At 33.5% G+C, this 26,463-nt stretch overlaps 1 protein-coding gene across 1 annotated transcript in view; it reads left to right on the forward strand.

Annotated features, from left to right (window-relative positions):
* LOC102806701 (RWD domain-containing protein 3-like) overlaps positions 1 to 25,505 on the forward strand; it is a 42,179-nt gene extending 16,674 nt beyond the window's left edge. Inside the window, exons 2-5 of the mRNA XM_078008991.2 lie at positions 1,649 to 1,948; positions 11,318 to 11,481; positions 14,174 to 14,292; positions 18,722 to 25,505. Of these exons, the coding sequence (XP_077865117.1) occupies positions 1,649 to 1,948; positions 11,318 to 11,481; positions 14,174 to 14,292; positions 18,722 to 18,839 (701 nt within the window). The 3' untranslated portion in view covers positions 18,840 to 25,505. The remainder of the gene's footprint in view (positions 1 to 1,648; positions 1,949 to 11,317; positions 11,482 to 14,173; positions 14,293 to 18,721) is intronic.
* The last annotated feature ends 958 nt before the right edge of the window (positions 25,506 to 26,463 follow it).

Raw genomic sequence — 26,463 nt, forward strand, 5'->3', positions numbered from 1 at the left:
AGATGAGATATGATGTTCAGTGTATTGCTGCATAGCTAAGCTTGCGGCCATGATAACATGTTGTTCTACGTGTAAATGTCAGAATTTGTTTTCTAGGTAAGTGTTATCTCTTAAACTGTGTTTTCAAAAAAGCCCACTTTTAATCACTCCTATCCTGGCATTTCACTTCCACAGCTACTTCTGGCTCATCAAGTACATTAAAGATTCATTATTTTCTATATTTTGTTTGAAGGCATAGGTGTAGATAAGCTACTGTTGGGTTGTTGATATATGCCATTAGCCTGTCATCATCGCTGTCCATCATCCGTCCGTCTGTCTTCCGTCAATAATTCTATTTCTATAATCATTTTCATGCTAGAAATGCATTATGAATATGTCATGGGCAGAATAAATTGGTTCCTCTTTGTATCATGTCTGTTACATGACTGTAAATATTTATTTGGCGCTAATGCTAACAGTTATACTCAAAATTGGACGGGGACTTATCATTAACAATGATTTTTTTTTCTTTTTAAAATGAAATAAAATATTTGAAAAAAGAAAAAAAATCAACAACCTTTATAATGTGAAATATATGCAACAGTTTATGGTGTTTGCAAGATATCAAGGTCAGAATTTGTTTGCCCATAGTTGAAAAGTAGCAAGCATTTCCATAGAGTCAAAGTATGCTACTTACAAGATTATACCTGATTGGCTACCTAACACTGGCAGCTAACAGTCTGACCAATAGCAGAGCTCCTTGTTTGTTGACAGGTTTTTCATCGACGTGTCAAATGTAGTGTTTTCTGTTTTCAAGGTGACTATATATCACAAAAATAAAAATGTGATATGTAGAAACACCCATTAACCTCTTTGACCACCAGATATTTTTCCTGCCAGGATATTCCTTAAATTTCAATATAATTCTGAACCATACAGACAGTATCTGACATTGGTTTTTAGTTGTTGATAAAAAGGTTTGTCAATTTTGATCAAGATCTCATGTAAGAAGAAGACTGTATAGAAATATTTTGTAGATGGAGCCATGCATATTAATTACCTACTTTGCATAATGAGTCAATTTTTGGCTTTTCCACTGATATCTCAAGTAATAATCTTCACATTACAGTACAGTAACACTATTCATAGACCTGTTCAGTTTAGGTTTAATTATGTGCATATTAATTACCTAATTTGCATAATTAGTACATTGTTTTTCTGCTGATATGTTTCAAGTACATTTGTACTAATTTCTTTTCAATAAAACTTGATAGATAGATGCTTTAGGGCTATGCACAGACCTAATCAATTTTGAATAAAAATCTGTGCCTATTAATCACCTAATTTGCATAATGATTAGTCTAATCATCACATTTCATTGAAACTTTGTACATTGATGCTCTAAGACAATGCACAAACCTATTTAGTTTTGGTTTAAATCTGTGCATTTTAATCACCTACTTTGCATAATAATTCATAATTTTTTGGCTTTTCCATCGATTATTTTGACCATAGTAACTTCTTCGTAATTTATATAAGTGCATACGCTACTAATAGAGCAAATAGGATAATCATTACAATACAGTGTGATGATCGACTATTTTATAGCCTATGTTAAGTATTGAATGTATCCAAATTATTAATTCATACTCAATGATGTTTTTTTTAGATGGGGTACTAACCAGAAATGAGAATTCATTTGAGATTAACATAGAATGTGAGGAGTATGGAGTAATGAAGCTGACCTTTACCTTACCAACAAACTATCCCAGTGTTACACCTAATGTATCTATATCTTGTGTCAAACTTAAGCGACAGATGTCAGGTCAAATGAGGCGAGATTTGCTGATCTATGCAAATAAGCTAGTTAATGAACACATGATAATGGACCTTATCATGTGGGTTAAAGAGCATGTCCATGAATATATACAAGCACAGCCAGTTGTGAAAGTCAAGGACCAAGATGGAGGTATGTATAACCTTTGAACTCTTGGCTTACTACAAGATTTTTCACAGAAGCATTATGAATAAAAAAATTAACAAATGGCAAAAAGTGTCTATAGTATATTTGGTTACCTTATTTAAAAAATAATACAGGTAACCCAAGATATTTGATATGCAGGTACTTTGGCTGGATTCCTGTCAAATTTGTTCATTTTGAGACAATATCATTAATTCTCTATTTTTAGTCAATACCCCAATCACTTTTTCTTGAAAACTAATAGCCAAGTTGGTACTTTGCTTGGATCTCTATCAGATTGGTTCATTTCATGACAATATTATTACCCGAGGGGCTACTTCCACATTAAGTGGGTAATGGTGTGAAGCCCACCTCTCGAAAACCATACTCACTTCTAAACCATTGTTTTTTAGTCCCTGTTCGGACGCAGTCCGAAAATGGGGACTTATGTTTTGACCTCTGTGTGTCCGTGTGTGCGTATGTGCGTGTGTGTGTGCGTCCGGACCTGTGGCCATTTTTGTGCTAAAAAATCCTAAAAATCAAGCATTTCTCGACTCTTTACAGATGGATTTTGTTCAAACTTGGTGTATACATTATACGTTATGTGACCTTGATGCAACTAATTTTGTTTTTCAGATAAGATTCAAAATGGCCAATTGGTGGCCATTTTTGTTTTAATGAATGTGGCTCTCCTGCCATGTCTCTGACTTGCTTTCACTGATTATATTCAAATTTTAAATATTCATGATTATACATGATGTCAGATTGGATTCAAAATGGCTGACTGACAGCCATTTTGCTTTAATGATTGGGGTTCTAGAGCCATATCTCAAATGCTTTGACTGACTATATTCAAATTTTATATATTCGTTATACATCATGTTATATATATACATGTATTCAAAATAGCTGATTTTGAATGCTGTTCCAGAGCAATATCTCTCAATATGGACAAGTACTTGTTTGACGATCAGATACAAATGTCAATTTTAATGTTAAAAAATGATATTCCTGACATGGTTATATCCCAGCTATATTACTATAAACAAAACTATATATCTTAAATTTGATAACTAATGGGGACTGTGCCATGCATGGCTTGTTCTATTTATATACCCACTTCTAAACACAAGTGTTTTCAGCGAGAAAAAAAACACCCAGCTCACTTTCGCAACCAGTGAGCGCATCCGGCAATGCATTTTATTCAGCCTTTCCAGTATTTGTCTTTGAATATAAGGACCTGTGGAAAAGTAAATAAATGATACACACTTCTAAACCAAACCATTGATAAATGACTACCCACTTCTAAACAAAATAACACGAAATGACACCCCAGCTGGGTGGCACATACCCGTATATTGCACTTCTATGCAAGCAGTTTTTCTTGAAAACTAAGAGCCAAGTAGATACTTTGCGTGGACCTCTATCAGATTGGTTCATTTCATGACAATATTATTAGTTCTCTGTTTTTAGCAAATTGTTTCTGCCATTTTTAATAAAAAATATATTTTTCACTTTTTCTTGAAAACTAATAGCCAAGTTGGTACTTTGCTTGGACCTCTATCAGATTGGTTCATTTCATGACAATATTATTAGTTCTCTGTTTTTGGAAAAAAATTTCTGTCATTTTTAATAAAATAATATATATTTCACTTTTTCTTGAAAACTAATATTCAGATAATGATTGCTTTGATACTTGATATGTAGGTACTTTGGATTCATTCATTTCATGAATATTTTCTATCGTTTTCAATGAAAAAATGTATTTTCAAGTTAATTCTCTATGAAAAGCACTAGCCTGGTTGCTTTGATAAATGGTATCTTGAAACAAATTCAGAAAAACTAATTCAACTATGTACAGTCAATAAGTGAACAGAGTACAATTGCCCAAAAAATATTTTGGTCTTTTGTGCGACCTAAATGCAAAGTTGGATATTTGCCTTATACAGTGTATTTTAAAAGGTTAGAGTTATATAGGGACTGACCCCGATAACAAATATTTAATAATTATTTTTTCTCGGTTTTTGATGTTACACAAAAGAGTAAATTGCTTAAAGTGCCTGTGAAATGGCTGCTATTTTCACGCCTAAAATTATCAATTGATACATAAATATTATTAATTTTTATGTTTCTAAGCATGAATTTTTTTTTTTTAAGTGAAAAACTGTGTTTTAAACCCAGTCTACGGCAACTTTATTTTTGTGTATTTTAAAACGAGGCTCCTCATTAGCTTCTCGTTTGCATACAGAAATTCCCCTTGTGACGTCAGAAGGGGAAGTCGCATGGCAGCTTGCATTGCCGATACGTGTAAATAAGGCAAATTTCTTGTGCAGTTTTCTCGTCTTTGACTATATTGTCACTTATGTACTTGTTCGTCGAGGAAGAATGGACCATAATGAACACATAGTATCATTTTTTGTTGCATGAGGTTGAGTTAGATGCGAAATATGTCCATTCTGGTGTAGCTGGTCACCGTGATCGTCACCGACACCGGCGCACATTTGTACACTGTTGCTGGACAAAATAGAATTTAACGTCGGAATTATCTCGTTATTTAGCAGGTTACTAAGCACGTCACTACACTGTTTTATTTCATCGATCGTCTGAGAAAAACTATCAAATTAAAATAAAAGAGAACATATTTTGACATTCTAAACATTAGACTATAGTGATCACTATAAAATAATTAAAAAAACGACAATTCACAGTTACTAAATAAATGACAGCCACGTGGAAATAAATTGACATTTTGTTGAAATAGGTGAACGCGTCGGGTCACGGCGAGGGCAAGTGCGTTAAAAGCGACGTTTAATTGGATAACAAAAATAATTGAGATCGACACACATACAGATAAATTCAGAGTGGATTCGAGTTAGCTTGATCCATGGCGTGATTGTCATAATTATAACATTGTATTAAAACTTTATTTGGTGGAAAGACATTGAACAAGCCCGGATTCTTATTTCATAAATTATTACGCAGATCAAGCTGCAAGCATGGAGGTAAAAAAGAACAGAGGTGTGAATTCGACATTCAACACCAATCACCAAACAATTCAGAAACGTTTAGCCTTCGAAAATGAAAAGAATTAGCAGTGTGTAAGGGCTGTGTAATTTCTTGTTTGTCCGACGCTTCGTTTTCGTGTCACTGTCAAAATTATTGCTACCTTTTACTTAACAGGGACTAAATGGTCTCTATAAAACGATAATCACAAAAAAAGTCAACTGATTTGAAACACTTGCCAGACGTCTCTCTCTCTCTTCTGAAATCCGCCTCGGTGATCATGGGCTGGTCCGGAATCTATTTCTTTCAAAAGTGTTGCGCCAGGTTTACGTTGTCAGTGTTTCTCTTTAAACCTAGTCGTTTTTTTATGGACGAGGACAGTTGAATGAATCTAAGGTTAAGTGATGTCGATTAGAAACGTGTGAATACATACACTATGGCTATACGTTTCACTGCAACTGCCCACAACACAACATCTAAAAACTCTCTCTCAAAAAAAATAAAATAGACAAAAAAAAAAAAAGAAAAAACGCCGACCGAAAAATGTATATTGTTTAAAAGTATACTGAACGACCAGTGTTATTATGGCTCAGGCGTATGACTTCCTCTCACATTTTGTCATTTGGTGGCGCACTTTCGGCGAGAGTCGGAAATCCAGAAACAGTCGACCATTTTACAATAGGTGGGCGTGGCTACAACACGAGAAATATCCCAAATTTACTTGGATACGAGTAATCATTTTCAGCAAAAAAAATCAATAACTACCCTTTTCAGTGGGACACAGATCTAAAATGGGAAACGTGAGGGTGGGCATTGCACAGACACTTTAATATAAATCGTAATACTAACAAAAACGTCAGGTACACAAGTGTCTCTGTTACTGACGTCAAGTAATAGCTTTATTCGCAGATGTCGCGAAAATATTTAAATTAATATAATGCAAAAAAAAGTATCAAGCAATTATTCTTGAGATGACCATGTTAGAACTAAAATTAAAAAAACTCCACACTCTGGTTAATTCATAGAATCTTTAGATGTTGACTATAAGAACTTATGCAGGTGTCAATTATTATCTCTGTCAATTCAGAATGTAATAATTGATGTACGGTACTTCTTTTTTATAAGTTGTTAAAAAATATTTTAGTAGATCTTGACTTGTCAGATCATTACATATTTTGTAGCAATACAACAAGGTGTATAAGTGATCAAAGTAAATAGCACGTACTCTAAGATAAATGTAACCCATACAGAGGCTAATTATACAATTTGTATTGTTAACATATGAAATAAAATAACAAATTGTATACGATCGATAAAGATTCATTCAGTAAATTGTACAGTTATTATATTAAAGATGCGAATCCAGAGTTATTGGGAACCAGAATTGTAATTTCATATTACAGATTATGACATGGTGGGTGTGTACAAATCTTTTGCTATCGGAGGAGTCGTTGGGTTGGTGCGGCTTGTTAGCTTGTGTATACGAACGCAACGTTCAGCATCATCAAAAAGGATACGGTAGATTGACAAACCTCATTGACGATGCTGAATGTCACTTACATAAAACAAAAATTGCAATTGACCTCCAAATTTTGGTCACCGAATTTAACAATTATTTCTGGCTTTCACACTGCAGTCTGCATGAGCATATCCAAAGCCTAAATAGGTTTTGATTGTATACAGCGCCACCAGTGGCTGTTATTTTTAGAATTACAGTGGCTCCTCACGTGGGTGTACGACTTACCAGGCGATCTTGTAAGGGGGGGGGGGGGTTAATCATTGAAAATGAATAAAAAAGCACATATACACACGGGGGGTGGGGGGTGCATGACATGATTGGTCGAAATAATCATCTCATTTGCATAAATTAATATTCATGAGCAAAATGCTTTCCGATAGCATACATGATAGTTATAAATTGACTGATTCTATCGTTACGAGCCGAAAGAGTAATAAAAAAACTGATGTAAAGGTGTTTTTTGAGGCACGTTTTTGATCAGACTCCAGCAAACTGTTGAAAGTAACCACAGTTTTTTTTTATTACTCTGATCATAGCAAATTATAAAATTCATGGAAAATGCAGAAGTACAATTATATTTCACTCTAGTACTATTGCTCAAACTTGCTCAAAATGTTGTCAGTGACTTTTGTCAGTGACAAGTTACCTAATTAGTATGCATTTTGAGAAACCACAGTGTGTGTGCATGCGCAGTTTGAAATGGAACAGTTTTGAACGCAATAAAATCACGCGTAGAACTTGGGCTCCAGCAAGAAATTGTTTTGAAATAGACATAATTTTAGAGCCTGTATTTTTCTATGAAATGTTTCCAAGTTTTGTTGAGGATTATTCTGTAAAGAAATCACTGAAATTATTTCATATGTTCGTAAAATAGACGTTGTTGCTTTGACGATGGGCTAAGGACGACTGACTTTGAAGCGTTCCATTCAGATCGAATGGCGCCCTCTTGTGCCAACCCCCCCCCCCTGCATACACACATGGGTTTATTTATAGTATGTTTATCTTTATTTATTTACTCATTGCAGCAAGTTTTATAGCGCTTTATCAAAGGCGACTGGCCGAGAAGTACATAAAGTCACAACTTAATTACTCCTGTCGACACCTTGAGTCAGGCTGCTATCACCCTTTGTATCTCAGTAATTGACGGCCAGTAAGTGTTAATTAAGTTGTCTCCTCCCGCCCTTTAACGACCAATTAAATACACAATGCAATGAAACATTAGTTTTACTTTTACTTCAAAACTGCTGGTAAAACACAATCAAATGTTTGGGAGCCATTTAACTACCTGCGACTATGCCAACACTGCAACTCACTGAGGAGTGTCATAGCTAGGGGTTACTGTAGTTTTCTGAATCTTTTTTTACAGATTTAAATGGTACTTGACGTACAGTTTGTTCATGTTTGAGATGTCGTTGAGATTTGTTAATGTTTAATTTTGCTTATTATTTTTAATTTGCTTTCATTTATTGTTTTTTCATGGGGAGCTGCCTTGTATAGGTGTTCCACCTGCCGCACAATCCCTTTCAGTTTTTCTCAAACACATAAAGCTTAATAAATAAATTTCACTAATACAATATTTTCTTTACCCACAAATCTGTTCTAACCATCAGCTTGCTTGTTCAATACAGTAAATAAAGGGGAACCTACCAATCCCAGGGATTGCACCAAAGAATCATGGGACACTATTGATTTTGTTATCCATTGTAATTTTAATCCAGAAAGTAAGTTTGTTGTGAGATTAGGCTTAACTAGAAGTGCTCTTTTAACATATGCATGATTACACCGTCTTGTTTTTAGAAATTCAAATATTCTAATGGAGGTTTTTAAAGGAATTTGATGTCATTCATGCTATATGCAAACAGAAATAGTTAAATTGAGTATTTGTTTGTATTTAAACATTTTTATTCACTCAAGTATTTATACCAATAGTCTAAAATGTATATGCCAGCAAATAAACTTAAAATACTGATGTACTTTAATATGGCTATATTAAAGTCAAGACCAAAAGTTTTACATTAAACTAGTTTATTTTGTCAAAGGTGACAAAAGTTTACTTTACTATTATTTAAGAGTCAAAAAATCTCCGTACCATATAATACATAGACATATTGAAAAGGACAACAAATCATTTGCATTTGCACAAGAGTAGATATACAAATTTACTGATAGGTTTGGTGGCTTTACTATGTGTGGGAGTAAACCATCTGGTAAGAATTTAATTATTCCCACCATATGGTATAAATGTTAATAGTTACAGAAATATTGACATGTTGTGGGCGTCAGTCGTTGCAGAAAAATACTTTTTAGAGCACAGTGTGCTATAAAATTAACTGACAGTTTTAAATTATCTTATCAGGTAGTAGTTGACAGGTGGAAATTTTTTTTTTTTTCACATTTCTGTAATTATTTCAGATTAAAGCCAAATGATTGTATCTTCAAATGTTTATTTTGGTTTTTGTGGATGCGTTTGTGCTGTGACGACTTTCATTTAACTTCACACCTACCAAATGACAACCCTCACTATTTTCATAATTTATATATTAATATTTAACCAAATTTAAGTTGAGTTTGCATAGCTTAGGATTAGGTTAAGTAAAAGGGGAAGGTTTGTTAAATTTATATTAACATTAATTTAATTGTACTATACCTACCCCCTTTACTAAAACTAATCTTCGCAAACATTTCTAAGTTAATAACTTAAGTCATAAGATATTCAACTTTTTTTTAATTGAACTCCAATTAAAACACAACCCTATATAGAGTCATATTTTAATCCAAACATAATCCACAAATATTAAAAGTTAACCCAATGCGTGTTGTCACAATGATAGTAAGATGTGTATATAGATTTGTGTGTTTGGGAGTACATCATATAGTATGTCTGTCTGCATTTACAATGTGTATGTCAAATTTGTTTTCCAACCAATATCTCAAGAACCACTAGCTGGATTGGAATGCACTTTGGCTCATAGAAACAATATGGTGAACTCCAGACGTGATTGATTTTTTGTGCAAATCTGTGATAATTTGAATAAAAATTAACCAATGCTTGCTATATTTTTCCAACTGTGTACAAAATGCATTAAAAAACTAAGTATAGACTTGATTCAGTGTGTGATAAATTAATAATTTTTCTGTTAATGAATAGTTTTCTTTGTTTATTCTATATGATAGCATTAGTTTCTCAAATACATTGTATCTTGGTGCATGGATACTGTGAAATGAAATATGAATTTACACTGTGCATATTAATTAGCTAATTTGCATAATGTACTTTCAGCATGTTTTTTATGCAGATGAATATTTAATAAGTTTCTAATAGTCTATGCATATTAAGTTGCTAATTTGCATAAGGTACTTTCAGCATGTTTTGTTTATGCAGATGAATATCTGATAAGTTTTTAATAGTCTATGCATATTAAGTTGCTAATTTGCATAAGATACTTTCAGCATGTTTTGTTTATGCAGATGAATATCTAATAAGTTTCTAATAGTCTATGCATATTAAGTTGCTAATTTGCATAAGGTACTTTCAGCATGTTTTGTTTATGCAGATGAATATCTGATAAGTTTTTAATAGTCTATGCATATTAAGTTGCTAATTTGCATAAGATACTTTCAGCATGTTTTGTTTATGCAGATGAATATCTAATAAGTTTCTAATAGTCTATGCATATTAAGTTGCTAATTTGCATAAGGTACATTCAGCATGTTTTGTTTATGCAGATGAATATCTGATAAGTTTTTAATAGTCTATGCATATTAAGTTGCTAATTTGCATAAGGTACTTTCAGCATGTTTTGTTTATGCAGATGACTATCTGATAAGTTGTTAATAGTCTATGCATATTAAGTTGCTAATTTGCATAAGGTACTTTCAGCATGTTTTGTTTATGCAGATGAATATCTATTAAGTTTCTAATAGTCTATGCATATTAAGTAGCTAATTTGCATAAGGTACTTTCAGCATATTTTGTTTATGCAGATGAATATTAAGTTTCTAATAGTCTATGCATATTAAGTAGCTAATTTACATAAGGTATTTTCAGCATGTTTTGATTATGCAGATGAATATCTAATAAGTTTCTAATAGTCTATGCATATTAAGTAGCTAATTTGCATATTATTGTCATTACCACATTGTTTTGAACAGGACACCAAAACACAAACTAGAGGCAATATTCAAGTCTTCTTATTATTGGAAAATACAAGACCCAAAGAAGTCCAACTCAAATCCAATATGCTGTCTAATATCATTCACCAAAGAAATCAAGGCTGTGGTTTTGAATTATTCCATGATTGTTGAAGATTTAGATTCTCATTAGACTCGTCATCAAGGAAGTTGAGCCTGGTTGTGGTTTTGAATGCTTTGAGAATGAATCCAAGAACTCTGACTCCAAAAAACTGAAAATTATGGCCAAATCCCACCCTGTCTAATATCATTCTAATATGGATTTCAAACTTTGAAAATCATCTAAGAATTCTGCCTCCAAAAAACTGAAAATCATAACCAAATACCACCCTGTCTAATATCATTCTAATATGGTTCTAAAACTTTGAAAATCGTATAAGAATTCTGCCTCCAAAAAACCAAAGTTGTAGCCAAATACACTCTGTCTAATATCAATTTAATATTCATCTAATACTTCGATAATTATCAGATAATAATCTGATAATGAGTAATGCACTGGTATATATCCTGGCTACCGCAGTTTTTTAGGGGTCTCTTGTCATTTGATAAGAAGAGGGACGTTGTGAATATAATGCAGAAACAGTTAAGTCATGTTATTAGCCATAATTGTACCAAGTCTTTATACACTTAAATGTGAAATTCAAATATTTCATTTCATATTTTAGATGATGTCTGGACTGCACTCTTGCATTTGGATCACATGAGGTCAACGCAGCGATATATTAAAACAATAAAAAGCTGGACCAGGGAGTTAAATTTAAATGGATCACTGATGTTCCTGAATCGTCTGATATTAATATTGCTACAAGGAAAGCAGGATGCTATAAAAGTGAGTGTGAATGCAGATTTGATAACGATAATGTCGTGATTACAATTATCTTTATTAAAAACACAATTTCCAAATTAATTACATGTGTCATGCAGTAGTAGTAATGCCATTTTTACAATATTACTTCCCCTGAGCATCAAATTTAAACTTTGACGTCTCTAATTAATCAGCTAAAATGCCAAAAAGTAGGTCTTTTAATGGCTAGACAAATTTTGTGAAACTGTAATCTGAATGTTTTCACTATATATTAGCTTTACAAGATCGCGCGAGTTGCATCCTCCGTGGTGCTCCAAACACATCACATGTGCCTGACACTTCCCCAAGTACCAATCAAATTGCACAAACGTCAAAAAGTGACAACCATCAAAAAGTAATTTTTCACGACAGAGTTTATTTGTTGACATAATGTGTGATAAGGTGCTGGCAAATTTCTGTTCAATGTTTATCATCTTGTATCTTGTTGAGAACAGTCTGTGATTGTTGCTGACAATGCAAATAAAGCGGATGTACTGGTGACAAAGCAGATGTACTGGAGAAAATCTCACATCGATTTCTTGGTTCAGCGAGGTGTACATCACAAACATCACATGATGTCTAATTGATCGAGAATTCCAATGTTGTTTTCATGGGGGTAGTTTTACTGCTCTTGGACTGCAAAAAAGACACTGCACAGTGACTCTTTCATGCTGCAGTCGCGTGTCGTCCACATCTGTAAACACACGTATACTTTTGTTATCTAATCCACTCTCAAGTTTTAAGTGGTGTATTTCTTTATCAAGTACATTAATTTCATGATTGACAGTGTTACCAAGACCACCAAAATGAACATTCATTGAAACTCATTTCATGAACGAATGAACTTTGTGAATTCACAGTATTTATCTTGCCAACGAGACATACACTATTCTGTCAGGCATTAGTGGGGTCTGATGTCGTGCAGTAGGTGAGGGCACCACTCACGCCTACGTGTCAGGCTCACTATAAATAAATAACTATTTATTTATTGATTTATTTATTTATTTATTTATTTATTTATTTATTTATTTATTTATTGATTGATTGATTGATTGATTGATTGATTGATTGATTGATTGATTGATTGATTGATTGATTGATTGATTGATTGATTGATTGATTGATTGATTGATTGATTGATTGATTGATTGATTGATTGATTGATTGATTGATTGATTGATTGATTGATTGATTGATTGATTGATTGATTGATTGATTTATTTATTTATTTATTTATTTATTTATTTATTTATTTATTTATTTACACACAACATCCCCCGGAGGGAATGAAAAGGGTTATAAATCAAATATTAGTAAAAGAAAAATAACTACATAAAAAGTAAGGGAACAAAAAAGCATTAAAAAAAAAGAAAGATAAATTTGTATACGAGGAATGTGTTACTGGCTTAGTTTATTTAGGTGCTGCTGTCTTGTATTAAAACAGTTTTTTAAATATTGTGCTAAAGGAATTGACATTTTCTCGTTACTTAGTAATGATATGAATTTATTTTCATTACTAAATTTGTCAAAATTTGGTATACGTTTATTAGCTACAATGTAAAGTTTTAATCTTATTTCATTGTAATGAGGACAATTTGTGACAAAATGTTGTTCATCTTCAACATGGTCATTGTCGCACATATTGCAGACTCTGTCTTTAAAATCCAAACCTATATGCCGGCCTGTTTCAATTTTCAGACAGTGGTTGCCAAGTCTAAATTTTGTTAAGGATTTGCGAAGTTCATTGTTTTTCATAATTGTTAAGTAGTTTTCTTGTTCAATTTTGGTTTTAAAAAGTTTGTAGGTTCTTAGTTTATTTTTAGAATTTGATTTTTTCCTATTGTCATTATTTATTTCATTTTTCCACTCAGTTGTAAACTCTTCTTTTAATTTCTCATCAATTGTTTTTAGTTTTGATAATGAGATAATATTTGTTTCATTTAAAAGATAAGAATGGTTTATATTTTTTAATATCAAATCAAGTCTTTTAAACCATTTACTTTTAATAATTTTATTGACATAGTATGCTTCTTGAAGTAGAGTATTTGTGGAATTTGCAATACGATTGGCATATTTTATCATTTGTTTCTTAATAAAAGAGTCAAGAGGTAATTTTCCCAATTCACTATATATTGCCATGATTGGTGTATTTTTTGAGATACCAAGAATGTACCGATAGTATGTAAGCTGGACATCCTCTACAATTGAATTTTGTAGAACTTTCTTCTCCCCAAATGTCACTCCCATACACAATAACTGGTCTGATAAGTTTATCAAATAGTGACAGTAGGATGGACATGTCCAGTATATCAATGATATATCAACAATAGTTTCATACATTCACCAATCTGCATATTCATAATTCTCCCAACATTACAGTTGCAACATGTGGGATTCATTTTCTCCACTGAACCAACACTACTGCTTGCCAATTTACTGTTAAGATGCGTGAAGACCATGGATAAAACTTGCCCAACTTGCTTAAAGTGTTGCTAATGTGTGTCTATAACTATAAAGAAATTGACGATTCCAAAAATTAAGTATTTGTGTTATCACAGCATATAAACTGGCAGAAACAAGTAACCGTGCTTTATGAAAAAATGAATAGAATGGGCTCAGATGCTTAGAACGCACGCACACAAATATTGATTTTAATGATTTTAATTTGGCATTACAGGCTTATATATGTCGCCAGCGGACACAGAAAGTTGATGTTGACTCCAGTAGAAAGGGTTGTAAAGAAAGAATGATGACAGTATTATTTGAAGGACAATTACCTGACAATATCAAGTTGAGGTACAATTAACGCAATCTATTGCTTTTGTTGTAATAATAATAATAATAATAATAATAAACTTTATTGATATCGTATCCTTTATAGAATCTTGAGTTAAATTACAATAATTGTATGTTGAATAATTGCAATTATCATTATATTACCAGAATTTTTGTTACCATAGAAACATGCTACTAGTAGAGAAAATATGGTAGCTCAAACTACATAATTAATAGCTCCAACTCATCAGATTTATAGATCTTTCAAATCTGAATAAAAACCTGATCAGGTAGAGGCTCTATTGGATTTCAAAATGCCATTGATATCTACCTGTCTGATGGAATTTTCAACCAGTTAGAGTGTAGTTCGTCTTACTGAAATTCACCATGTAAAATGACCTTTGATTGGTTGCTGTTGTAACAAGATCTAATCACTATTAAAATATTTAGAGCAATGTGACTGGAAATAATTTAAAACAGAACTTCTACCTGAGAGTTTAATTAGATTCTACTCCAACGTGTCAGTAGATTACATTTTATAGCTCTTAATCACCACTTATTATAGCTGTTATCATTAGTGAATCAGAATTCTAGAGTACTTCGTAGCTCATCAGAGTTATTCATCTCAGCTAATCAGAGTTTTACAGTACTTCCTAGCTCATCAGAGTTATTACTCTCAGCTAATCAGAGCTGTACAGTACTTCCTAGCTCATCAGAGTTACTGTGGAATACTTTATTTCCGCTGGAATTAATTTTCGCTGAAAAGGCTTTTTGGGCGTTTTGTGTGGAATTTATTTTTACTGATTTTTGATGAATTTAATGTGAAATATTGGAAAACAAGTATATTTGCTGGACTTTATTTTCAGGGAATCATCCCTTCAGCGAAAATAGCGAAAATAAATTCCAAGTGAAAATAAAGTATTCTACAGTATTACTCTCAGCTAATCAGAGTTGTACAGTACTTCCTAGCTCATCAGAGTTATTCATCTCAGCTAATCAGAGTTGTATCTTGTATCTAAAAGATTAGTTATTTATTATAGGTTGTGTCTCCTAACCCATCTCCTTATATCTTCTATCTAATCAGAGGTATATCTTCTAGCTAATCAGAGGTATATCTTCTAGCTAATCAGAGGTATATCTTCTAGCTAATCAGAGGTATATCTTCTAGCTAATCAGAGGTATATCTTCTAGCTAATCAGAGGTATATCTTCTAGCTAATCAGAGATATATCTCCTAACCCATCTCCTTATATCTTCTATCTAATCAGAGGTATATCTTCTAGCTAATCAGAGGTATATCTTCTAGCTAATCAGAGGTATATCTTCTAGCTAATCAGAGGTATATCTTCTAGCTAATCAGAGATATATCTTCAAGCTAATCAGAGGTATATCTTCTAGCTAATCAAGGTATATCTTTTAGCTAATCAGAGGTATATCTTTTAGCTAATCGGAGGTATATCTTCTAGCTATTCGGAGGTATATCTTCTAGCTAATCAAAGGTATATCTTCTACCTAATCAAGCTATATCTTCTAGATAATCAGAGGTATATCTTTTAGCTAATCAGAGGTATATCTTCTAGCTAATCAGAGGTATATCTTCTAGCTAATCATAGGTATATCTTCTACCTAATCAGAGGTATATCTTCTAGCTAATTAAGGGATATCTTTTAGCTAATCAGAGGTATATCTTCAAGCTAATCAGAGGTATATCTTCTAGCTAATCAGAGGTATATCTTCTAGCTAATTAAGGTATATCTTTTAGCTAATTAAAGGTATGTCTTCTAGCTAATCAAGGTATATCTTCTACCTAATCAAGGTATATCTTCTAGCTAATCATAGGTATATCTTCTAGCTAATCAGAGTTATATCTTCTAGCTAATCAGAGTTATATCTTCTAGCTAATCAGAGGTATATCTTCTAGTAATCAGAGGTATATCTTCTACCTAATCAAGGTATATCTTCTAGCTAATCAAAGTATATCTTCTAGCTAATCATAGGTATATCTTCTAGCTAATTAAGGGATATCTTTTAGCTAATCAGAGGTATATCTTCTAGCTAATCAGAGGTATATCTTCTAGTTATTCAGAGGTATATCTTCTAGCTAATCAGAGGTATATCTTCTAGCTAATTATAGGTATGTCTTCTAGCTAATCAGAGTTGTATCTTTAAGCTATTCAGTTATATGTCCTCGCTAATTAGAGTTGTATCTTTCAGCTATTCAGTTATATGTCCTGGCTAATTAGAGTTGTATCTTTCAGCTATTCAGTTATATGTCCTGGCTAATTAGAGTTGTATCTTTCAGCTATTTAATTATATATTCTAGCTAATCAGAGTTGTTTCTTTCAGCTAGTTATATATCCTAGCTAATAAGAGTTACTTCATTCAGCTATTTATTTATATATCCTAGCTAATCAGAGTTGTATTTTTAAGCTACTAGTATTTATATATATCCTAGCTACTCAGAGTTGTATTTTTTAGCTATTTAGTTATATATCCTACCTAATCAGAGTTGTATCTTTCAGCTACTCAGTTATATATCCTAGCTAATCAGATTTGTTTCTTTCAGCTATTTAGGTATATATCCTACCTAATCAGAGTTGTTTCTTACAGCTATTTATTTATATATCCTAGCTAATCAGAGTTGTTTCTTTCAGCTTTTTATTTATATATCCTAGCTAATCAGAGTTGTATCTTTCAGCTATTTATTTATATATCCTAGCTAATCAGAGTTGTTTCTTTCAGCTATTTAGTTATATATCCTAGCTAATCAGAGTTGTTTCTTTCAGCTATTTATTTATATATCCTAGCTAATCAGAGTTGTATCTTTCAGCTATTTATTTATATATTGTAGCTAATCAGAGTTGTATCTTTCAGCTATTTATTTATATATCCTAGCTAATCAGAGTTGTTTCTTTCAGCTATTTAGATATATATCCTAGCTAATCAGAGTTGTATCTTTCTGCTATTTATTTATATATCCTAGCTAATCAGAGTTGTTTCTTTCAGCTATTTAGTTATATATCCTAGCTAATCAGAGTTGTTTCTTTCAGCTATTTAGTTATATATCCTAGCTAATCAGAGTTGTATCTTTCAGCTATTTATTTATATATCCTAGCTAATCAGAGTTGTTTCTTTCAGCTATTTAGATATATATCCTAGCTAATCAGAGTTGTATCTTTCAGCTATTTATTTATATATCCTAGCTAATCAGAGTTGTATCTTTCAGCTATTTAGTTATATATCCTAGCTAATCAGAGTTGTTTCTTTCAGCTATTTAGATATATATCCTAGCTAATCAGAGTTGTATCTTTCAGCTATTTATTTATATATCCTAGCTAATCAGAGTTGTTTCTTTCAGCTATTTAGTTATATATCCTAGCTAATCAGAGTTGTTTCTTTCAGCTATTTAGTTATATATCCTAGCTAATCAGAGTTGTTTCTTTCAGCTATTTAGATATATATCCTAGCTAATCAGAGTTGTATCTTTCAGCTATTTATTTATATATCCTAGCTAATCAGAGTTGTTTCTTTCAGCTATTTAGTTATATATCCTAGCTAATTAGAGTTGTTTCTTTCAGCTATTTATTTATATATCCTAGCTAATCAGAGTTGTTTCTTTCAGCTATTTATTTATATATCCTAGCTAATCAGAGTTGTTTCTTTCAGCTATTTAGATATATATCCTAGCTAATCAGAGTTGTATCTTTCAGCTATTTAGATATATATCCTAGCTAATCAGAGTTGTTTCTTTCAGCTATTTAGATATATATCCTAGCTAATCAGAGTTGTATCTTTCAGCTATTTATTTATATATCCTAGCTAATCAGAGTTGTTTCTTTCAGCTATTTAGTTATATATCCTAGCTAATCAGAGTTGTTTCTTTCAGCTATTTAGTTATATATCCTAGCTAATCAGAGTTGTTTCTTTCAGCTATTTAGGTATATATCCTAGCTAATCAGAGTTGTTTCTTTCAGCTATTTAGTTATATATCCTAGCTAATCAGAGTTGTTTCTTTCAGCTATTTAGTTATATATCCTAGCTAATCAGAGTTGTTTCTTTCAGCTATTTAGTTATATATCCTAGCTAATCAGAGTTGTTTCTTTCAGCTATTTAGATATATATCCTAGCTAATCAGAGTTGTTTCTTTCAGCTATTTAGGTATATATCCTAGCTAATCAGAGTTGTTTCTTTCAGCTATTTAGTTATATATCCTAGCTAATCAGAGTTGTTTCTTTCAGCTATTTAGTTATATATCCTAGCTAATCAGAGTTGTTTCTTTCAGCTATTTATTTATATATCCTAGCTAATCAGAGTTGTTTCTTTCAGCTATTTATTTATATATCCTAGCTAATCAGAGTTGTTTCTTTCAGCTATTTAGTTGTATGTTCTTACTAATCAGAGAGTATATTTGACTTACTAATGAGACATATCATATATTTCTTCCTTTACAGATGTGTTGAGTTTCAGTGTAAGAAATTAGAATCACAAGCAGAATTGGAAAATGAATTTATAGTAGTGGGATTACAGCATCTATACGAAGAACATGTTAGACATTGTTACCATTCCTAGCAGAGAGAGTATCACATATAAATTGACCTTGATGACACTCTGCATAACTTCCACAACTCGATATATGGATTCAAATTATTGAAGACAACTCAATATACAGGGTGAGGGTTCCATATGTGGAAATTATGGTGATATGTATGGGCAGCGTGGCTGTGGATGGCTCTATATGAAGAATGTGAAAGTCAAGGTGAAGGGTCAATATGAAGGATGTGTAATCCATGTCTTGGTAGCATCTCCATATGGCAGTGTGGATGGCATAGTAATGGCTCTATATGAAGAATGTGGAAGTTTAGGTGAAAGGTCAAAATTGAGGATGTGTAATTCATGTCCTAGTAGCAGCTTTATATGGCAGTGTGGATGGCATGATAATGGTTCTATATGAAGAATGTGAAAGTCAAGGTGAAGGGTCAATATGAAGGATGTGTAATCCATGTCTTGGTAGCATCTCCATATGGCAGTGTAGATGGCATAGTAATGGCTCTATATGAAGAATGTGGAAGTTTAGGTGAAAGGTCAAAATTGAGGATGAGTAATTCATGTCCTAGTAGCAGCTTTATATGGCAGTGTGGATGGCATGGTAATGGTTCTATATGAAGAATGTGAAAGTCAAGGTGAAGAGTCAATATGAAGGATGTGTAATCTATGTCTTGGTAGCATCCCCATTTGGCAGTGTGGATGGCATAGTAATGGCTCTATATGAAGAATGTGGAAGTTTAGGTGAAAGGTCAAAATTGAGGATGTGTAATTCATGTCCTAGTAGCAGCTTTATATGGCAGTGTGGATGGCACGGTAATGGTTCTATATGAAGAATGTGAAAGTCAAGGTGAAGGGTCAATATGAAGGATGTGTAATCCATGTCTTGGTAGCATCTCCATATGGCAGTGTGGATGGCATAGTAATGGCTCTATATGAAGAATGTGGAAGTTTAGGTGAAAGGTCAGAATTGAAGATGTGTAATTCATGTCCTAGTAGCAGCTTTGTATGGCAGTGTGGATGGCATGGTAATTGTTCTATATGAAGTATGTGAAAGTCAAGGTGAAGGGTCAAAATGGAAGATGTGTAATTCATGTTCTAGTAGCATTTCTATATGGCAGTTTGGATGGCATGGTAATGGCTCTATATGAAGTATATGAAAGTCAAGGTGAAGGGTCAAAATGGAAGATGTGTAATTCATGTTCTAGTAGCATTTCTATATGGCAGTTTGGATGGCATGGTAATGGCTCTATATGAAGTATGTGAAAGTCAAGGTGAAGGGTCAAAATGGAAGATGTGTAATTCATGTTCTAGTAGCATTTCTATATGGCAGTTTGGATGGCATGGTAATGGCTCTATATGAAGAATGTGAAAGTCAAGGTGAAGGGTGAAAATGGAAGATGTGTAATCCATGTTCTAGTAGCATTTCTATATGGCAGTTTGGATGGCATGGTAATGGCTCTATATGAAGAATGTGAAAGTCAAGGTGAAGGGTCAATATGAAGGATGTGTAATCCATGTCTTGGTAGCATCTCCATATGGCAGTGTGGATGGCATAGTAATGGCTCTATATGAAGAATGTGGAAGTTTAGGTGAAATGTCAAAATTGAGGATGTGTAATTCATGTCCTAGTAGCAGCTTTATATGGCAGTGTGGATGGCATGGTAATGGTTCTATATGAAGAATGTGAAAGTCAAGGTGAAGGGTCAAAATGGAAGATGTGTAATTCATGTTCTAGTAGCATTTCTATATGGCAGTTTGGATGGCATGGTAATGGCTCTATATGAAGTATGTGAAAGTCAAGGTGAAGGGTCAAAATGGAAGATGTGTAATTCATGTTCTAGTAGCATTTCTATATGGCAGTTTGGATGGCATGGTAATGGCTCTATATGAAGAATGTGAAAGTCAAGGTGAAGGGTCAAAATGGAAGATGTGTAATTTATGTTCTAGTAGCATTTCTATATGGCAGTTTGGATGGCATGGTAATGGCTCTATATAAAGTATGTGAAAGTCAAGGTGAAGGGTGAAAATGGAAGATGTGTAATTCATGTTCTAGTAGCATTTCTATATGGCAGTTTGGATGGCATGGTAATGGCTCTATATGAAGAATGTGAAAGTCAAGGTGAAGGGTCAAAATGGAAGATGTGTAATTTATGTTCTAGTAGCATTTCTATATGGCAGTTTGGATGGCATGGTAATGGCTCTATATGAAGAATGTGAAAGTCAAGGTGAAGGGTCAATATGGAAGATGTGTAATTTATGTTCTAGTAGCATTTCTATATGGCAGTTTGGATGGCATGATAATGGCTCTATATGAAGAATGTGAAAGTCAAGGTGAAGGGTCAATATGAAGGATGTGTAATCCATGTCTTGGTAGCATCTCCATATGGCAGTGTGGATGGCATAGTAATGGCTCTATATGAAGAATGTGGAAGTTTAGGTGAAATGTCAAAATTGAGGATGTGTAATTCATGTCCTAGTAGCAGCTTTATATGGCAGTGTGGATGGCATGGTAATGGTTCTATATGAAGTATGTGAAAGTCAAGGTGAAGGGTCAAAATGGAGGATGTGTAATTTATGTTCTAGTAGCATTTCTATATGGCAGTTTGGATGGCATGGTAATGGCTCTATATGAAGTATGTGAAAGTCAAGGTGAAGGGTCAAAATGGAGGATGTGTAATTCTTGTCTTGGTAGCTTCTCCATATGGCAGTGTGGATGCCATGGGAATGGCTCTATATGAAGAATGTAAAAGTCAAGAAGAAAGGTCAATATGGAGGTTGGGAAATTCATGTCTTGGTAGCATCTCCATATGGCAGGGTGGATGGCATAGTAATGGCTCTATATGAAGAATGTGAAAGTCAAGAAGAAGGGTCAATATGGAGGTTGGGAAATTCATGTCTTGGGACAATGGCTATGTATGAAAAATGTGGAAGTGGTGTGTTTCATATGTGAAGTGTGCAACTTAACTATGGAGAGAATAGATTCATATGGGGTGTGTGAAAGTCATTGTGTTGTATAGCTTTATATTATGAATGTGAAGATCATAACAAAGGATATATAAAGAGTATGAAAGTCATGATAGTTCTATATTCCGATGTCATATGGTGACAATTTCATATGAAACGTGTGGAAGTTATGGTTCTGATAACTCCATATGGGGAATGTACCATACTCGCCTGACTTAAATTTCTTTTTGTGTTGCCATGTTCGACTATAAACACCCACCTCTTCTGAAACATTCCAAATAAATCCGTCAAGTTATGAAAACCTGTCATTAAACATCATTTTAATTTTTCCGAATAATTACAGTTTATAAATTGGGGTGTGAAAAGGTAAACTGCAATTCAACATGATCTGTTCACAGTGTTAAATATCTTTTCCCACACTCAATTTACCTTAAACAGTTCATATTCAAACATAGGTAATTTACTTCTGCATTATTGCAGGTCAAATCATGCAGAAAAACATCATGACAGAAATTAATTTGCATCGTTTTAGTACATTTTTGAATCATTTAACAACAAAGATAATGATTATGCTTTTGACTTTAAACACCTCCCTAATAATTTTTACCCCTTAAATTCTGATGGTATGTAAATATTATTGTATTAAAATGTGTATATTTTTGTTGATCATTTTATTTCATCATTGTGAAAGTGTTATGGAAATCAATGACAACTCATTTTGCAATTTTATTTCCCCCCCAAAAGACGCAAACTGTATATGCAGTTATATTTGTATCTCACTCATTACATACTTCTGTCTGAATTCATATGGAAATAATTACATAGTCGTATCTAGAATGCATTTCATTGCTACAACACCTGAAGAAAACAAAGAATGTGTGGAGGAGTGTGAATATTTGCCACATGACAATAGCATTATATGAAGAATGTGTATGTTTCACAGACAATAACAGTATCTGAAAGATGTGAATATTTGTTGAATGACATTGAAGAATGTGAATTTGCCACACGACAATAGCATCAAAATCATGTGAATATATATGCTACATGATTGCATTACCTGAAGAATGTGAATATATGTCATATGACATGTGAAAATTATGTGTGCCATATGTGAAGATTATGTATGCCATATGACAAAAACATCGATCTGAAGAATATATGGTGCATGAGAGACAATAGCATCTAAAGAATGTATTTGCCACATGACATCTGAATAATGTGAATGTTATGAATATGTGCCATATGGTGACAATAGCACCTGATGAGTATGTGCCATATGATGACAATAGCACCTGATGAATATGTGCCATATGATGACAATAGCACCTGATGAGTATGTGCCATATGATGACAATAGCACCTGATGAATATGTGCCATATGATGACAATAGCACCTGATGAATATGTGCCATATGATGACAATAGCACCTGATGAATATGTGCCATATGATGACAATAGCACCTGATGAGTATGTGCCATATGATGACAATAGCACCTGATGAATATGTGCCATATGATGACAATAGCACCTGATGAATATGTGCCATATGATGACAATAGCACCTGATGAGTATGTGCCATATGATGACAATAGCACCTGATGAATATGTGCCATATGATGACAATAGCACCTGATGATTATGTGCCATATGATGATAATAGCACCTGATGAGTATGTGCCATATGATGACAATAGCACCTGATGAGTATGTGCCATATGATGACAATTGCACCTGATGAATATGTGCCATATGATGACAATTGCACCTGATGAATATGTGCCATATGATGACAATTGCACCTGATGAATATGTGCCATATGATGACAATAGCACCTGATGAATATGTGCCATATGATGACAATATCCCCTGGTGAGTATGTGCCTTATGATGACAATAGCACCTGATGAATATGTGCCTTATGATGACAATAGCACCTGATGAATATGTGCCTTATGATGACAATAGCACCTGAAGAATATGAACATATGCCATATGACGACACTCGCATCTTAAGAATATGAACATGTGCCACATGACAATAGCATCTGAAGAATATGAACTTGTGCCATATGACAATAGCATCTGAAGAATATGAACATGTGCCACATGACAATCACATCTGAAGAATATGAATATGTGCCATATGATGACAATAGCACCTGATGAATATGTGCCTTATGATGACAATAGCACCTGAAAAATATGAACATATGCCATATGACGACACTCACATCTGAAGAATATGATTATGTGCCATATGACAAAGGAACCTGAAGAATGTGAATATGTGCAATATGACAATAGCATCTGAAGAATGTAAATAAGTGCCATACGATGACAATAGCATCTGAAGAATATGAACATGTGCCACATGACAATATCATCTGAAGCATATGAACTTGTGCCATACGATGACAATCACATCTGAAGAATATGAACATGTGCCACATGACAATATCATCTGAAGCATATGAACATGTGCCACATGACAATATCATCTGAAGAATATGAACTTGTGCCATACGATGACAATCACATCTGAAGAATATGAACATGTGCCACATGACAATATCATCTGAAGCATATGAACATGTGCCACATGACAATATCATCTGAAGAATATGAACATGTGCCACATGACAATAGCATCTGAAGAATATGAACATGTGCCACATGACAATAGCATCTGAAGAACATGAACATGTGCCACATGACAATCACATCTGAAGAATATGAACATGTGCCATATGACAATAGCATCCGAAGGATATGAACATGTGCCATATGATGACAATCGCATCTTAAGAACATGAACATGTGCCACATGACAATATCATCTGAAGAATATGAACATGTGCCATATGATGACAATAACATCTGAAGAATGTGAATATGTGCCATATGACAATAGCGTCTGAAGAATATGATTATGTGCCATATGACAATAGCGTCTGAAGAATATGATTATGTGCCATATGACAATAGCATCTGAAGAATGTGAATATGTGCCATATGACAATAGCATCTGAAGGATATGAACATGTGCCATACGATGACAATAGCATCTGAAGAATGTGAATATGTGCCATATGATGACAATAGCATCTGAAGAATATGAAGATGTGCCATATGACAATAGCGTCTGAAGAATATGATTATGTGCCATATGACAATAGCGTCTGAAGAATATGATTATGTGCCATATGACAATAGCATCTGAAGGATATGAACATGTGCCATACGATGACAATAGCATCTGAAGAATGTGAATATGTGCCATATGATGACAATAGCATCTGAAGAATATGAAGATGTGCCATATGACAATAGCATCCGAAGGATATGAACATGTGCCATATGACAATAACATCTGAAGAATGTGAATATGTGCCATATGACAATAACATCTGAAGGATATGAACATGTGCCATATGACAATAACATCTGAAGAATGTGAATATGTGCCATATGACAATAGCATCTGAAGAATATGAATATGTGCCATATGATGACAATTGGGACCACTGTGTAAATGTAGAAAAATAATATTGAATATATGAAATGCATCCTGCATGCATTGTCTACAAGTTATATAAAGTAGTCTCAGTATTAACTTTCAACAACACAATTACAACAATATGGAAAGTGAGTATTGCCACATTTTCAGCTAGATATTGTGACCACTGTAACTTGTAATAAATTGTTTATTATTTCTCTCATTGCTTTGTCTGCACTTGTCTATTGCATTAACTTCTAGCACCTACAGTTTTGTCATTTTTAGTATCTGTAACACTCTCACTGCCAGATTATGTTTCTGCCAAAATTTTATGCCCAATTTTTGTGTAATTTTGATGACACTTTTGAACTAAACAGGCAAATTCTCTGTAATTTCAATCTTATCAGTGGTGGTGAAAGTGTTAGAATAACTGTTTTCCTCTGAACTACAATGCCTCTGACTTTCTGTCTACCTCAACTTATGTATATGTGTATCATATTCCTTGATAAATATGCATTCAAGTTCAGTGTACATTGTTTCCTTATTTGGAGATAAGTTGGGTCTTTTATTTCCTTATTAGGGGGAGGGGATTGGTTGGGTCTTTTATTTCCTTATTAGGGGGGGGGATTGGTTGGGTCTTCTATTTCCTTATTAGGGGGGGATTGGTTGGGTCTTTTATTTCCTTATTAGGGGGGGATTGGTTGGGTCTTTTATTTCCTTATTAGGGGGGGATTGGTTGGGTCTTCTATTTCCTTATTAGGGGGGGGATTGGTTGGGTCTTTTATTTCCTTATTTGGAGTTAGGTAGGTTTTCTGATTCCTTATTCGGAGATAAGTTGGGGCTTCTACTTTTTTATGTAGAAAACAGTGTGCCCTCCTAACAGGACTGATTTGAAGGGTTCATGAGTCACAATGAAATCCCAAAAAATCAATTAAGTGCCAGTGAATTGTGTATAAGTGGTACATCATATCAGCTTAGATGGAACACTGATGCAGTTGTCGTGGTGATGGTATTTGCATTAGTTCATATGAGAATCCCAAGCACAGTTTTCCCATATGTCTCCGGTTTGCTCTGTTGCCAGATTGATTGATTGATCGATTGATTGATTGATGCTGTGTTCAGCACCTGTCCAACATACGGAATGAAATATGGGTAAAAATCCCCTCACTTAGAGACTTTTC

Source organism: Saccoglossus kowalevskii, chromosome 9 (assembly GCF_978046115.1).
Source record: "Saccoglossus kowalevskii chromosome 9, keSacKowa6.1, whole genome shotgun sequence".
NCBI classification, from domain to species: domain Eukaryota; kingdom Metazoa; phylum Hemichordata; class Enteropneusta; family Harrimaniidae; genus Saccoglossus; species Saccoglossus kowalevskii.